We start from the raw sequence: 17,450 nt of genomic DNA, 5'->3' as shown, positions 1-17,450 counted from the left end.
CACAAAGTATCATGATTGCCTCAAAAAGAGCATGAAATGGTGCCATCAGCATTCCTAATATACTGTATATACTCAAGTATAAACTGACCCAAATATAAGCTGAGGCACCTAAGTTTACCACAAAAAACTGGGAAAACATATTGACTCGAATATAAGCCGGCACCGACTGCAGTGATTTTCGAGGTAGGGCTTTAAATATAAGCCCTTTCCTGAAAATCATCCCTAGTTGTAGTAAAAAATTTATACTTAGCTCTCTGCCGCTGCCGGGGCTCAGGTGCGTCTAGCCGCTTGTGTCCCGTCACTGTAATGAAGTTCCTTCAGCAGGTGGGGATTTAAAATCCCTACCTGTGATTGGCTTATATTCGCTCAGCCAATCACAGGCAGCACTCAGCCATTTATTGAATGACAGCTGAGTGCTGCCTGTGATTGGTCACAGCGCTCAGCCAATCAGTGACAGTGCTCGGCCATTCAATGAATTCAATGACCCTCACTCGAGTGTAAGCCGAGGGGGGGGGGGGTTCAGCTTAAAAAATGTGCTGAAAAAGTCGGCTTATACTCGAGTACATACGGTAACTGGTGCGTCTTATATGTCTACTTTTCTCCTGTAGGACTATGGAAAAGGGGCTTCCCGCTGTGATACAAAGTCAGCTCTTGAAAATAATGGTTGTCTCCCAGACTACATTGAATATCCCATCAGCGAAATCAACTTTTCCGCCAACCAGCCACTGAGTAACAAGGGTTCTGGTGGGGAAGCCGCAAAGATCACCCAGATATCACCACAGAAGATAGAACTGTATCTAAGACCAGGTAAAGGACCATGAAGACATCTGCTGTCATGTTGTGACCCATAATTAAGTCTTTGCATTGCACATTCTTCATGTATGATGCAAAATAGCCTTCATAGGATGGAATGATACATCTTTAATGGGTTTGCTCGAGAAAAACATGAAAGATGATGATTGTTGGTGATTTGACCACAGAGAACACATTGATAACTAGCATGGTGTATTATATTCCCTGTTTCATTCATTGTGTTTTAGACTCATGGAAATAGCTGAGTGTATTTAAGGGGCTGTCTCATTTAGGAAATCTCATTTGGGATTCTGAGCTAGGATTCCACTTCTAGCCAAAGTAGAAGGTGGTACGAAGAGTGTTTATCACTCCGGAGGACCCCGCACTTCCATGCATTACACTGACAGCACAGAAACCAGACTGAGCGCCCCTTTAATGCGAACATCTCATTCCCGCATCCAAGACTTCTCCAGAGCAACACCGGTCCTCTGGAATGCACTACCAAAGGCTACCAGAGCAATCCAGGACTCGCAGAACTTCAGGCGTGCTCTAAAAACGCACCTCTTCAGGGAGGTATACCGCATGCCCTAAACAAACTCCTCTGTACTCCGCCTGATAACATGCTCCCTGACCTACTGACTGCAATCCCTGCTAGCCATCATAAACCACTCCTGCAATCATACCGATTCTGCCGTCACACGGCTAAATATCTGACCATTGTCTGTGTATAGAATCCCTCACTGTCCACCTCGCCATACCGTGCACATCTCCAGCCCTTTACCTTCTGTATCACCCCATTACTTGTAGTATGTAAGCTCTGTAGAGCAGGACCCTCACCCCTATTGTTTCCATCAACTGATTACTATGTAACTGTGGTTCTGTAATTTTTGTATTTTTTGTCTTTCTGTATTCCCCCTGTCTATGTAAGCGCTGCAGAATATGTTGGCGCTATACAAATAAAGATTATTATTTATTTCCAATGGGAGTTATGTAATGCCTCATCTGCCCTGCGGTGGCGCTGCACTTGAAGGCAACTTACCTCACAAATTTTAGCTGATCGTGCAGTTTCTGAGCAGTGGAACATCATGTAATTAGCTTATTGTTGCCCTAGCCTTCTAACAAAAGGGTTTTTAGAAGCAGACAACCTCTTTATTGCTACGTAACACTGCAGGCATAACTTCTCGAAAAAATTTGTAATAGAAATTGCAATGTATATTTTTTCACAGATGATTCAAAGGTCTTCACCGTACAAGTGCGGCAGGTGGAAGACTACCCGGTTGACATCTACTACCTTATGGACTTGTCTTACTCTATGAGGGACGATTTGGCGAATATCCAGACGTTAGGCACTAAACTGGCAGACAGAATGTATAAAGTGACCAGCAACCTACATATTGGTTTTGGAGCTTTTGTGGACAAGCCCATGTCTCCTTACATGTTCACTTCTCCAGAGGATATTGCCAACCCATGCAATAAGTGAGTATAAGACATCCTTCTCCCTTCTTTTAAGGCAGTGTAAGTTTCCTCCAATGCATGTACCAACATAAGGTCATGTGACCACCGTAAGAGAGCCGGTGATGGATTTTAGTGGTCACATGAGCATCAGGATGCGCATCTGGAAGTGAAGACCAGCTACCGGAGGAATGGGAGCTATGGGGAAGTGGGGGCATGTAAGTATTTCTTCTGGACCTATTTCTTTCCTACCCAGATAGCCTTCTTTACCGTTGCTGGTGGAAACATTCATTCAGGTGGTCCCACATAGAAAATTAATGTCTTAAATATGTGGCTAACTTTATGGGGGAAACCTTTCTAAAGCATTTATAGAGATATTCCAGAGATGCAGAAGTCTGCCATTTCTATGTTCAATAAGTAGAATTATCTCTTGCCAAATAATTGTTACCTGCCCTAAATAGTAGCCCCCCCCCCTCCCCCCGAGACATAGTTAGGTTTTCCTGCACTAGATGCAAATATTCAGTTTGTGGCCCCCACAATAATAGTGCTCGCTTTGTGGCCCACATTAGTAATAGTGCTTCCCATATAGACACCAGTAGCAATAGTGCTTGCTATGTTGCCCCCAGTAGTAATAGTGCTCCACATGTGGACCTCTGCAACAGTGTTCCCCATATGTCCTCCAGCAGTAATAGTGCTCCCTTTGTAGTCACTAGTAGTAATAGTGCTCCATTTGTGATCCCAAATACTAACAGTGCTCCCCTTGTGGCCCCCACTAGTAATAATAGTGCTCTTCATGTGACCCCCAGTATTAATAGTACTCTCCATGTGGCCCCCACAGTACTAGCGCTCTCTCCCAACCACTTCCCGTACTCTCTGCCTGCACGGTAAATTACATTACCACGGCTCCTGGTCTCTCATCATGGCACCACGCCAGCACTGGGTGTATCTTCTGTTCTCCTCCTCTGTCACCTGCTCTCTGGTTCCACCTGCTCGGAGGCACAAAAGACGGCAAAAGTGGACAGAAGTTGCACCCAATTCTAGCTCAGTGGAGTGATGAGAGACTAGGATCCATAATGTAATTCACAATGTGACAGACAGTAATGGGGGTAAGGCGAAGGAGTGGGCAGGGTTAGCTGTCACAGCAGCAGAGCTAAAACACTGTAATAAGGTATGGCTGCCCCTGCCTGGCACAGAAAACACATCTGTCAGGTAGTTCCTAGTTACAGATTCACTGTATATGTTTAGCGTAGTCTGCAGCAATCAGTTAATTTCTAAATTTGTCAAGCTGGAGCCCTCCCTGCCCTCTGCCTTAATTACTCCCGGGTCACATGCCCCGCCTTTCCCCCCCAAGCTATGCCCCTGCCACCTCTCACCACCTTTCTTCCATATTCCTCCTGTTGGTTTGTGTTCACACGTTCTCCAAGCAAATCTCCTTTACATAATCTCCAATTCTAAAAAGTAGGGAGTTGTTGTAAATATTTTAAGACGTGCGCTGGCCTCCTGCCCGAATATTCCCGAGGACGCAGGCAGAGAACATAGTGACCACACAGGGTGGATAGCCTAGGAGCTATTTATGCATGAAGACTTTCATACCCAGGGAGCCCGAAGTGGAAGTATGTCAATTATTCATGGAGCACCGTGCAGATTTAAATGGACACTAACTTTTCACGCAACTTCTGCTCATCTAATAGCCTATGTGTGTATCATTAATCCGACCCAGGACAGCAACTGCAATCTATTTACCTATCTTTAACCCCTAGTAACTACTTCCATTTCTTTATTCCGGTTGTGGAGCATAGAAATGGAAATTAAACAGAAATATGGAAATATGTGCCTTTATTTCCGTTTGCTTCAGTTTTGTTTAATTTCCTTTTTTATAAAAAGGAACAAATAGCACAGTTAGCTATGTACGCTATTTAGTCTGTTTAAAAAATGGAAATAAAAAATTTTTTTTTTTTAAATCAATGGAGGAAAAAAGCAAAAATGTTTAATTCTGTTTTATTTCCATTTCTCTGCTCCACAAAAGGAACAGAGAAACGGAAATGGTAGATGGGGGCTAATACCAGTGTGAACAAGCCCTAAACTAAATATATGTATATATATAGTTTGAAGTGCCTAATACTAGGGGTCTCCCTGTCGTCAGGGTTTGCCTACCTGTATTTTTCATTTTTCGGGACAACCTATCCAAAAAACACAGACAGACAACATTTTTCACAGACACATCGGAAAAGCATGCGGAATGAGAGAGACTATGAGTGATACATGTCTATAGGTCAGATGACCAGCATTTAAGCTGTATTTACATGAGCGATTGCGAGCTGCGCCTGTCCATGTGCTGTCTGATGTGGGGGACATCGCACATTTCACGTCCTAGTGCGCTGCGGAATAAGTTGACGCTATACAAATAAAGATTATTATTATATTACCTTTAATGTAAAATATTATTTTAAAATAGGACATACAGCGATTTTTCCAACTTGGACTCTACTGTTCTGAGTGAAAAATCACTTGTGTGAATGAACCTATTCAAATGACCGGGTTATTAGGGCTAATGTCCACGGGCGTTTTCTTACCGTGTATTATGTGCTCGTTTCACGCACACATGATATGCATTCTTCCATGCCCACTAGAGTGTGTACACAGCGTTTACATAGGCAAGAGAAATAAATCGCAACTAGCACTATTTCTCTGCGTATGATCCGGAGACCTTATATGGGATCCGTATGAAACACTACCCCTATGCAGGCATTGCGAGACGGCAGCGTTTCAATACCCATACCCGCTCTGAATAGTGTGAGGAACTTGAAAAAATAAATAAAAAAATCACACTGCGCATGTTCGTGACGTCAATTTCCTGGACACGCTCAGTGCATACTCAGTCCATACACGGTCTCTGCTGGCTCTCTGACGGCAGAGCAAAAGGAGAGTTTAGCAGCATCTAACATTGGCTTGCAGGAATGCTGCCTTCCAATAGGTGGCGCTGCAGAGGTATTGTTCCATCTCCCTTATTTGCATATTACCCAGAGGAGCATGAATGGCCTTATAAGTCTCCTCACTCACCTTCTAGGTGTCTCCCGAAGGAGAAAAGATAGCGTTCCTGTCCCATATCACAGATCTCTCACTAGCCAAGCCAGAAGCCTACTATACACTGATGAGGAGCAAATACCCCGAAACAGCTGTCTGTGTATGGATTCTGGCTTGGATTTCAATTCCCAGTCATTGTTACAAGGCTTGTATAAGGAGTCTAACATTGACTTGCAGAAATGCTGCCTTCCAATAGGTGACGCTGCAGAGGTTTTGTTTAGGGATGAGCGAGTATACTCGCTAAGGCACTACTCGCTCGAGTAATGTGCCTTAGACGAGTATCTCCCTGCTCGTCCTTAAAGATTCGGGTGCCGCCGCGGGGCGGGGAGCTGCAGGGGAGAGCGCGGAGGAATGGGGGGGAGATCTCTCTCCCTCTCTCCCGCCCACTCTGCCCTGCTCCCTGCCGCGACTCACCTGTCAGCCGCGGCGGTCCCCGAATCTTTCGGGACGAGCAGGGAGATACTCGGCTAAGGCACATTGCTCGAGCGAGTAGTGCCTTAGCGAGTATACTCGCTCATCCCTAGTTTTGTTCCATCTTCCTTATTTGATGAGACTTACACTTTAAGTTGTGATTTTGTTTGTTTCAAATGTGTATTCCAGTATCCATCATCTACAGTCCACAAAGGGGTAACCTCAGGCTTCTGGGCCACATTACAAAATATGTAATAGCCCACCGTTTCCATGTACCATTCAAAATACAGGATGTTCTGTTCAAACCTCCCACATTTCTATCAATCAATATGGTAGAATTATAACAAATGATGGATTGTAGTGAGCACTGGATGAAAGAAGAATGAAAAGAATTTAGGACGTCATTTATCAAACCTGCCTAAGAGTAAAACGATCCTTGTTGTCCATACAACCAGTCACTGGAGGAGACGCATCTGATGGAAAAACAATTAAGGTGTGGTGACAGAAGTTTCTTACAACTGGAAGTGTTCTAAAACAGTCTGGGGAGTTCATGGTGTTTCCAATGAGCAAGTAGGAGAAATTCAAGCAAGGTTTCAGAGAAGTCCTGGGAAATCAATTCACCAAACATCAAGACAATAGCACGTACCGCCAAAGATAGTACATTGAGCACCGCATAAGCAGCTTTGTATGCATCCTTATAATGCGCAATTGTCCAACAACTGAAGCCAGACAACAAGCCACGTAAACAGGAATTTGCAATTTCACGCTGGAGTGCTCGTGCTCCGTCACCCGTCAACTGAAGACGGCCCCATATAGCCTTATAGAAGCGCCATATAGAGCTATATGAGGCTATCTTCAGTGGCTGGAAGAAGCCGAAAATGGTCGACAGAGCACACGTTCTCTAGCATAAAACTGTAGGTACTCTTTAGGCCGCCTGCTCATGGTCGGATTTGCTTCGCGGAATCCAGGGCGGGAGTCCACCTCTGGATTCCGCAGCAAATACCACTCATAGCATGCTATGGAAAAGCGATTTTAATGCCCATGAGCGGAAACCAATTGCGATTTTCCGCTTGCGAGGGGAAAAATCACAGCGTGCTCTATTCCTAGGTGGATTCTGCATGGACGGCTTCCATTGAAGTCACTGGAAGTCATCCGACCCGTGACCCTTCGGCAATCATCATTGCGAAAAGGATGTGGGATCTGCTTCATCGCCTAGCGACAATGCGGAATTATCTGTACTGCGCATTTTCACCGCCACCCTGGCAGGCACATCCGCAATACAGATAAGCAGACTGTGGACAGGTACGCAGGGGTCACTGGCTGGGCACAGTGTCGCATTCTGCTGAGGGATCTTGTATGCGGTATCCGACCCGTCCGTGTGCAGGCAGCCTTCATCGTATCAACACCGACAGTCACTTTCTTGGAAACGTCTTGTTCTCGGATGAGGTTGCATTTCACCCGTCAGGATATGTTAATCGGCATAATGTGTGGATACAGGCAACTGAAAATCCCCATGTCTCCAGAGAACATGTTTGAGATAACCCAAAACTGAATGTTTGGTGTGGTGTAATGGACAGAATTATAATTATCAGTCCATTTTTTGTTGGTGAACGTACACTTACCGGCCCGGTATACCTTGACATAGTGGATCGGTTCAAGTAGCCAATCTACAAGCTAACATCATCGTCCAGCAAGATGGGGCTCACCCACATTGGAGTATGGGTGTTCCGTGTTCCCTCAGTAACACCTTTCCTGATCCATGGATTGGGTTTGTGGACCAATTTAGTGGCTGCCCAGATTTGACTTTGCTGGATTTCTTTCTCTCGGGTCACTTGAAGGATGATGTATTCTCTACTACAGTGAATGATCTCCAGATTTGTGAGCTGGCATCCATGATACGATTTCAACTGCTACAGTGGACATGTTGGAGAGAGCTTGGCAAGAAATTAAGTACAGACTGGATATTGTTCATGGGGCAGATGTAGGGGTTTATTAGTGTGCACCAAAAAAAAGTTGTTCTTACGTTTCCTGTAGTTCCATGTTCTTACCATTCATACTTTCTACTGTGTGAACTGATAAATATGTGGGACCTTGTGGTGGTGACTGCTACTTCTGTAGCCCCTACTGCTATGTTTCTGATAGTCCTAAATTGTATTCGAGTTGGCTTGGGGTTTACACCTCCTCTTGGCCTTTGTACAACTTTCCTTTTGATGGATCTTATAATATCCTATAGTTTAATATTCTGTAACATTCTGATTGATCACAACCTTCTTTTTATTGCCCAGCATTGATACGACCTGCTTGCCCACCTTTGGTTATAAGCACGTCTTAGCCCTCACCAATGAGGTGGAGCGATTTAACGAGGAGGTTGGAAAACAGAGTGTGTCCCGCAACCATGATGCCCCCGAGGGTGGATTTGATGCAGTTATGCAGGCGGCAGTATGCGACGTGAGTATGGATAGCCAACGGAGGATATGAGAATGAGGGGGCAGAGAAGGGTGATAACCGCTCACTTTATCCATTAGGAAAGAATTGGCTGGAGGAATGAATCGTCTCACCTGCTGGTTTTTACTACAGATGCCCGGACACATATTGCTTTGGATGGAAGACTTGCTGGCATTGTCCAACCCAACGATGGGCATTGTCATCTAGGAGCAGACAACCATTATACGCTATCAACCACCCTGGTAAGGAAGAAAGGACGAATGAATGCAAACTACATTCCTAAAGATAACTTCATCCAACACTTGGCTGACTTATCTAGTGTCCTCCAATAGTCGTCCAACTAATATACTGTCATATATACTTTCCTCTCCCCGTTAGGATTACCCATCTATTGGCCTCATGACGGAGAAACTCTCACAGAAAAATATTAATCTTGTCTTTGCTGTCACAATCGAAGTCCTGGACCTCTACAGGGTGAGTGCTGCGTCTATGTAATAATACTTGGGAGGTGAAGAAGTGAAAGTATAGGAATTAGAAAAAACTAGATTGACCCGATGTTTGCTACGCGAACACTTTGACCCCTTTGCCAAACCTTTGGTGGATGATTTTGGTGTCATTAGATTTGTAACATCCACACCTCATATAAAAATTGAGTTTGATACATTGAGTATCCTGTTAGGCCATGTCAAAGCACCATTCTCATAGCAGCTGTTGTTGAAATTCATAAATTGTGCCCTTCAATGGTGCCCTAGACAACTACCTACCAGCATGCATGATACTACTGTAATATGATAAATGTTTCAAAGGCGTTGCATATAAGGAAAAGTTATCTTCACGTGTGTCTCTTAGAAATACGGTGACTTGATTCCAGGGGCCACAGTAGGCAAGTTATCCGAAGACTCCAGCAACATTATCCAGCTCATTGTAGAATCCTATGAGGTAAGTCTTTGCATCATCCTTCCAAGTTCTTACTACATTTAGGTCAGTTGCCTCTAATCTGTGGCTCTCCAACTGCAAAACTAAAGGCCTCCCATACATTTAAAATAAAAGTTGTCCAAACTAAAAATATTACAAATGATGGGACCAGTTATTTGTATTGGGGACTCCTGATTCTCCATAGACAGAAGATGTTGGGGGAAGGAAGGATGGGGCATGTTGGAGTTTACATGCCCAATCCTTTTGTTCTTACCAGAGAAAAGCTGTGTGTGGCAGTGGCTTACTACCTTCTTCCCATTGAAAACATGTACAAGTCAGCGCACATGTGTCTGGGGAGTTGGGACTACAGCGATTGAAGGTTTATAGGCACCATAAAAGCATCCTAGGTGTGGCACTTTTAATACCTGGAAAACTGCAGGTTGGAGGCTACTAATTTACATCTTGGTCCTTGTGACATTAATACTGAGGATGGGTGATGTCCACATAAAAACTCTAACAAAATGTTAACTTAATATTTAGACATTAAGATGTTTTTTATCTCCATTATTTGGCGAGCACAGAAGATTCGCTCCAAAGTAGAACTAGAAGTCCGAGATCTGCCGGAGGAGCTGTCGCTCTCGTTTAATGCCACTTGCACCAACAATGAAGTCATACCAGGTCTGAAGTCCTGCTCCGGTCTGAAAATCGGGGACACGGTGAGTTATGACCTATCCAACAACCATCCCATGTAATTGAAACTGCCAAAATAACCTTATTATTCCTACGTAATAAAGTTGGTTGTAGTTGAGAAATTCCACACTTGAATGACTTTGTACATGGGAGAAATGTTTAGCTCATTGGTGAAAAATTGCACAAGTCCTCCAAGATACAAAAATATTTCACCTTCCTCAAGACCTAGGATGTTGTCTAACAACACATCTAGGAGGAAGCAGGTGACAGCCACACATCGCCTCCACACCTACCATGTGCCATTTATAATACAGCTGTCCTTTGTGGCAGAAAGACCCCCTTGGGCACCAGGGCCCAGGGATGACTACATGCTCTGCAAGTTCTATAACTTTACCTCTGCACTGACTCCTTATGTACTTTAGCATGATCTTATGGATCTCTCTTGCAACGCACACACATAGTGGTCATCGTAGAAAGTTCCAACATTCCAACATGATCTAATAGGGCATTAAGACAGTCCTAAAGGGACACCCCTGATGAGTTCAGAATGTACACAGCTCCACACGTCACTCGTAGACCTCATATGTTGATGTTGTGGTTTTCTGCCATACCAGATTGCGGCACGATGCGACATTCCAACATATGTAGCTTATTCTGTTGTTTATTACTTTCCACATGACTGCAGTTAACGCTCGTGTACACATGTTTCTTGTTAACGACATCCTCCTGATGAGAAGCCAACATCATCTCTGGAAAGAAACAATTGCGCGGTGTCAGATTTGATTAATCCCAACAGATAACAAGAATCAAATGTTCTGCCTGCAGCTGTAGGATTCTGCATATTACACTCTGATCTTTGTATTAGCACTGGGTCACTCACCACTGGAGGTAGCGAGCAACACCCAATTTTTAGACGTTGCTTCTATATTGGGTCTAATTTTATAAAGAGTCTATGAGGAGCTGAGTTTAGTATAGTAGGACCATGGGATCTACGGTACGAACCATGAAATATGGAGTGAAATCAGGTCTCTTTGGTAATTCCATGTGCCCACAATTTGGATGGCACCAGCCAGTCTAATTTTAGTGTGATTGCAAAATCGTAGACATATGAAACAAAAGTAGGAATGTAATGTCATGTGACTACCGGGGTTTAATTGACAATAAAACAGCAGCAGGGGATGGTAATATATACTAATATACTCCTGATGCATTATTGATGCCGCGCTGTGATGGGGCGCACGTATTAAGATGCATTCCTCAATGATTTCCCTGGTATCGCTGGAAGGCTGGTGGTGGATCATGTGTTTTTAATATGTTGAATCTTGAGGTCTGTTGCAGCTACAAGTGCAGAATTTTATATAGCGCCGGCTTATCCTGCAGCATTAACTGTACAGACAGGGTTACACGTCAAGATTACCATCTAGATTTTATGTCACGGACACGCAGTGGGGCCAGGTGGTTCTTTATAACCACAGATGACCTTTCAGTTGGGAGGAAGTTACACGCTCACATGTACAGTGCAACACTGTGCTTTCACGATCTTATCTATTCTTCGTAAGCCAGAGGAAGTTTAATGAGGCATTTGTAATATCACAGGCCAGACCATACAAATGATAGGTCGACAATGTATAACATGGACAAGCCGTGCCTGCCCTACCTTATTAAACAGTTCTCTGCACATAGAAGGGCACCAAGTAAAGGACTCCCATCCATGATGGCCATAAATCTCTTTAAAGAGGACTTGTCGTGTCCTCATGTTGGCGGGCAATTCAGGACTGACTATATAGTGAGCAGTGGGGACACCTACATGACACATTCACAGCTCTAGGAAGTGAAATTAAGAAGAGCCTACAGGAGAACCAGAAGGAGTAGAATGAAAAGAGATACATTGTTGCAGTCAGCAGGGTCATGGCTTCAAAGGTATGCAGCCAGCCCAGCAGACATGAGGACAGGACACGTCTTCTTTAGGCATCATATGTGCAATCCAGAAGTGCAGCAGATCTATGCATTATATGGATTCACCTTCTAGAAGACAACAGCTTTATAGAATAGTCACTTTATTAGAGACCCCCGGCCTTTTCGGGATTGAAGATTTCCAGTATGGACATTATCCCCGTGACCCCGGAATGCAGCATAAAATCACGTGACAAGTTTTCCATGGATCAGTTTTTAGTGTGAATCCACATTAGATGGGAAAATCCACCAATCTGAGCAACTTCCAACGAGGCCGGGTCATCGGTGCTAGACTAGCCGGGCCGGGATTTCATCACCAACCTTGTGGGGTCTTCTTATGCAGCGTGTGGAGAGTATACCGAGGATGGTGCAATCAAGGAAAACATCCAGGGAAAGGGTATTAGTGTACTTTTACGGTACTGGAAGCTAGTGGTTTGACAGGAGGAAAGCCCCTCTCATACCCCCAGCTCCTGATAGGGCCAAGGTCCTACCAGTGTCTCCATTGCTTTTAGCCGGCCCTGCTGGTTTACAGTGAGGGTTCCTTTTCCACTTGGGCTTAGATTATGAGCTGTAAATGTTGCCAGTTTACCTGTAATAATGTAAGCCTACAAATAAAAGGAACCCCCACCATAAGCCAGCAGGGCCGCCTAAAAGCAATGAAGATGCTGCGCATGGGACTCACTGCTTGGTCCAGCGTGGCTTATCTGCAATGCCTTCCGGCACACCAGAGAATGAGGCTCCCTAACCGGCCGGCGGCGGTGTGTTTAATCCCATCTGCCGGCTGCCTGGTCCCTGCAGCCCGGCGCCTGTCAGCTCCATTACAGCCAGTCCCCATGTGCCACCGCCGCAGATGCTCCTGAGGCTTTCCCACAGCTCTCTGTGATCCCTGCAGGGCACCTTCACTCTGAGGCCGCCGGCTAACACAGTTTCTCCCCCCTGCCGCTGTGCTCTCTCTGCTGCCGGCCACGAGCTGAACCTGAGATGGGGGAAGAGGAGGGCTGCTTTACCTCTGCTGCCGGCCGCAATCTTCAAATTACATCGGGGGCACTGGGGGGGAAAGGTGCTCTCACGTCGCCACTAAAAACGGCCCTGAATCCTTCCTTAGTGCGCTGGCAGGACCTGCTGCCCAGACAATTGTGCAGCCAATCAGCATCAGGGGGCGTCACCCCCCTGTCATTCTTGACTCCACCAGGAGTTCCTGGTGGTGTCAAGATACACTAATACCCAGGGAAAGTAGATCCTGTGGGCAATTAAAAACTTGTTGCTAAAAGGGGTCAGAGGAGGATTTCAAGAATTGTTCTGATGGACAGGTGCTGCACAGTCAAGCAAACTGCAGCTGAATCTTCGTACTCCAACTAATGTGTCTAAACGTGCAACTCGTCATTTCTGAGCACGGATGGGCTATAACAACGAACGACCAGTTCCAGCACCATTGATGTCTAAGAAAAGAAGAAACGTGCGACTCCAGTGAATCAGATGAATCCAGATCTCTGTAGCACCATGCTGATAGGGAGATCAAAATTTGGCACAAGCAGCATGAATCGATGAACCCTTCCTGTCAGCTTGTTGGAGGTGGAGTAATGGTGTGGGGGATGTTTTCTTGGCACAACCTTGGTCCTCTGATATCTGCAGATGGAGATCGCTATGAATTGCTGCAGTTCTGAAAGCCAAAGGAAGTCCAAAACTCTACTAGATGGGGGTCTCTAATACAGCAACCATTCAATGTATATTATTTCCTATGTTTGCTGTATAGGATCTGCATTGAAGACTAAGTCTCCATCTGCATATTGCAATAGCTGCATGATTCCATCATTTTCCATTAGTATGATGTCATTGTGCTACGGCCCCTGTAAATGTAACTGGCGGCCTACGTTCTCCCAGACTTTCGGGCTACAATTTTAAGTGTCGATTAGGGAATGTCAAATTTTCCTTTGTACTAATGAAAATATCTGCCCAATAGGTGAGTTTCTCCATTGAAGCCAAATTGCGAGGTTGTCCCGAGGAGAGGGTGAAGACATTCACCATCAAGCCCGTTGGCTTTAAGGACACTCTTACGGTGACTGTGCACTTCCAGTGTGACTGCCAATGTCAGGAGAATGATGTACCCGACAGTGATGCATGTAACAAGGGCAATGGGACCCTGAGCTGTGGGATCTGCCAGTGTCATCCCGGATGGCTGGGACCCCACTGTGAGTGCTCGGAGGAAGAATACGATCCCACCCAACAAGACCGCTGTACCCAAAATGAGAAAGGCAGCATCTGTTCCCGCAGAGGGGAGTGCGTCTGTGGCCAGTGTGTGTGTCACAACAATGACTTCGGAAAAGTGTGGGGGAAATTCTGTGAATGCGATGATTTCTCCTGTCTACGGTTCAAGGGCGAGATGTGCTCAGGTAAGACATACTCATGTACGGAAGTAGATTTCACAACTGCTGATGAGTAACCGAAAGATTGGTTGAGTAGGAGGAAAGCAACTATCTACAGTGACTAAAGGAGCTTTAAAGTGTTTTTTGAGGCAAATGGGTCACCTATAATTGATTGGCTGGGGTCAGACCTTAGCTGATCAGCTGATTGGACAACCACTATCAATGCTGCAATACACAGTGGTTGGAGTGGAAGCAAACAGCGCCATACCCTGTGTAGTGGCCACCACTTGTAATTGTAGGTGCAGCTGCCATTGATTTTAATGCTGCACCAGCCACTACACAGGGGTCAGAGCCAATTGCTTCCGCTCAGTCTCCAGCCGATTAACTATTGATGACCTATGCTGAGGATAGGTAATCAATAGTATTTGTTTACCCTTTTTAACCTCTCTAGTGCACTAATTCCAGCCTTACACTTAATGGGGTTTTCCACAACATAAACAAAAAAGATAAAAGGGCTTAAAATGAAAAGAAATTGAATACTCGCTTATCCCGGAGACTCTGCAGTCCCGGTGCCTGCCACAGAGAACCCAGAAGAAGCAGCGGGGAGTCATATGCCATACATTGTCTTAGAAGCATCACCTCTTATGCCTGTGAGAGGCTGAGGTGTCATGTACACAATATACGACTCGTGACCATAGATTTTGCGCACTGACATGGCTTTATCCGCATGCAGTTCCACGCCAAAAACAGAATTGCTTGTCGTTTTTGGACAATGCATTTTGTAGTGACATATTTTTGAGTGCCATTTATTCTCTGGCGTTCTGTTTTCCTATGCAGAAGCCTATGGGGAAAAATACCAGAGCACTCTGCGATTTTGAAAAAATGCCACAGATAAAAAAAAAACAACACAGCAAAAGTGTTGATCTACAGATAATGTCTGGATGTTGCATTTTTTTCAGAAAAAAAAATGTCAGCGTCGAAATTGCAATAATGTGATGTTTTTGAAAAAAGGACTGTGGAGCAGATTCCCTTTTCAAACTTCAAGTTGCATCAGAAAATTGTCTCAGATTCTTTGCACCACATTTACTATGTGTTTTTCAAAACTTTTGAGGGTGATCAATGAGTGGAACAGGCTGCCACGGGAGGTGATGAGTTCTCCTTCAATGGAAGTGTTCAAACAAAGGCTGGACAACATCTGTCTGGGGTAATTTAGTGATCCTGCACTGAGCAGGGGGTTGGACCCGATGACCCTGGAGGTCTCTTCCAACTCTACCATTTTTGGATTCATTTAAAACAGAGGTAAAACAGACCTAGATTTTGCCAAAAATTGGGCAAACATTCTGAAAATTCTGCCAACATTTTGGTGCAATTTTTATCGTGATCTAAGCCAACTAACAGGTGGGAATAAATGTAATGTAGGCAGTCTTATAATTTGACAGATTTACCATACAGCTGTGAAGGACTTTTTATAGACTGTGGAGCAGATTTACTATTCAAAATGTAAAACTTTTTTTGCACAAATTGGGCCAAAAGTCTGTTTTATGCACATTTTGCTACATTTACTTTGCGTTTTTAGACACTTTCGGACATTTTTTTCTGAGTCACGTGAAAAATGGCCTTGGCCCGTATTGCACCGAAAATTGTGTCAAATGCCAATTTTGGCACAGTTTTTGGCGTAAACAAAGCCAAGTAATAGGTGGTATAAACTTAGACTAGATAGTTTTCAAATTTGACAGAGTTACCATCCAGCTATAATAAAGCTGGTGCAATTTAAGACTGCCTGACTTATTTTACATAGTAACATAGTATGTACGGCCGAAAAAAGACACATGTCCATCCAGTTTAGCCTATTACCACCCAATGTTGATGCAGAGGAAAGCAAAAAAAAAGGGAAAAGCCAATTTTTCTCATTTAAGGGAAAAAAACTAATCCCTGAATCACCGGTGGGTTAATCTGGGTGGCAGCACCTACTATTATCTACCATATCCAATTTAAGCACTTTGAGAACTGGGTATCTTCCCAGGCCTTTAGTCTCAGTCTTCACTGTGGGTTTGCTCCACTTCTCTCTCCACCTATATCTCTTGCTCCCCGAATCACAGACCCTTCTGAAGTAATCCGTGATTATAACATGTAATATTGTTACACCACAGAAAGGTGTCCGGGCCCCTCTTGTACTCTTTTAGGCCTCCTGCACATGGCGAATTTGCATTGCGGAGTCCACGGTGGGCATCCGCCTCCGGACTCCGCAGCAAATACCGCCCCAAAGCATGCTATAGAAATACGGGATTTTATCTCCACAAGCAGAAATCGATTGCGATTTTCCGCGAGCAGAGTAGAAATCGCGGCATGCTGCGATTCTGTGTGGGCTATGCACAGTGAGCACTGTGGAAGTATCGCGGGATGCGCTTCATCTAGCGTCTACTGCGCATGCGCGACGAAGTGCTGGCCAGGACATCCGCATCAGAGAAAAAAGACAGCGGACAGGTACGCAGAGGTTACCGACTGGGCACTGGATTGAATCTGCTGCGGGAATCCCACAGTGGGGTCCAACCCGCCCGTGTGCAGGAGGCCTTAGGGTGGGTTCACACAGGGTGGATTTGCCGCGGGAATTCTCAGAAATTTCGTCCACACGGGACGGCAAATCCGCTGCGGCTAAGCCGTCAGAAGCTGCTGCTGCGGCGCGGATTTGCCGGCCGCAGCATGTTCCTTTTTTTCTTTTCTGCTGCGGCCGCGCTCTTCTCTATGGGAGTGCCGGCCGTAGCGGAAGAGCGAGTGGCCGGGCCGCCTCAAAGCCGCTGCAGGTTTTGCAGCGGCGGTTCTCCCGGCGGAAATCTCGCGGTTTTTCGCTGCGGCCAAACAGCGAGATTTTCGCCGAGAATCCGCCCTGTGAGAACCCAGCCTAAGTGAGTTAGCTCTGTCTAACTTTTGGACGGTATTAGTAAATATGCCCCTATGTGTGACATCAGCATTCAACTAATTTCTGTGAAAGGTTACACAGCTTTGCATTGCAAAGGGTGAAATCCTTCCTTAAATCTGCAGCAAGCAATAGATATGCTGTCAGTTCCGCAGCGGGTTCTACGCAGAATTCTTCTGCACAATGTGGATGAAATGTATTAAGTCCACACGGCTTGTACTGTCAGGGTTCAAATGGTGGAATATACACACGGATCCGCATGCTAACATGCCGATTTACATGCGGAATTGAAAATAGCAGAATCCTGCATCAAAATCTGCAGATAGCAGTGGGAATTATGGTGCAGAATTCAGGGACAGCGTGTAATAGGTCCCGTAAGGAGGCTACCATGTGCTTCCTTGGCACCTGCTGGGCTCGACCTTTGCAGCTTC

The 17,450-nt window shown here is 45.2% G+C and overlaps 1 protein-coding gene across 1 annotated transcript in view; it reads left to right on the top strand.

Annotated features, from left to right (window-relative positions):
• The window catches only part of LOC136588386 (integrin beta-3-like), a 41,216-nt gene that overhangs the window by 9,654 nt on the left and 14,112 nt on the right, over positions 1-17,450 (top strand). Inside the window, exons 3-10 of the mRNA XM_066587554.1 lie at positions 609-807; positions 2,019-2,268; positions 8,025-8,187; positions 8,265-8,426; positions 8,563-8,658; positions 9,034-9,123; positions 9,681-9,815; positions 13,703-14,132. Coding sequence (XP_066443651.1) covers positions 609-807; positions 2,019-2,268; positions 8,025-8,187; positions 8,265-8,426; positions 8,563-8,658; positions 9,034-9,123; positions 9,681-9,815; positions 13,703-14,132 — 1,525 coding nt within the window. The remainder of the gene's footprint in view (positions 1-608; positions 808-2,018; positions 2,269-8,024; positions 8,188-8,264; positions 8,427-8,562; positions 8,659-9,033; positions 9,124-9,680; positions 9,816-13,702; positions 14,133-17,450) is intronic.

The sequence above is a fragment of the Eleutherodactylus coqui genome, chromosome 13 (assembly GCF_035609145.1).
Source record: "Eleutherodactylus coqui strain aEleCoq1 chromosome 13, aEleCoq1.hap1, whole genome shotgun sequence".
NCBI lineage: Eukaryota > Metazoa > Chordata > Amphibia > Anura > Eleutherodactylidae > Eleutherodactylus > Eleutherodactylus coqui.
This window is presented reverse-complemented; position numbering and strand designations above follow the sequence as displayed.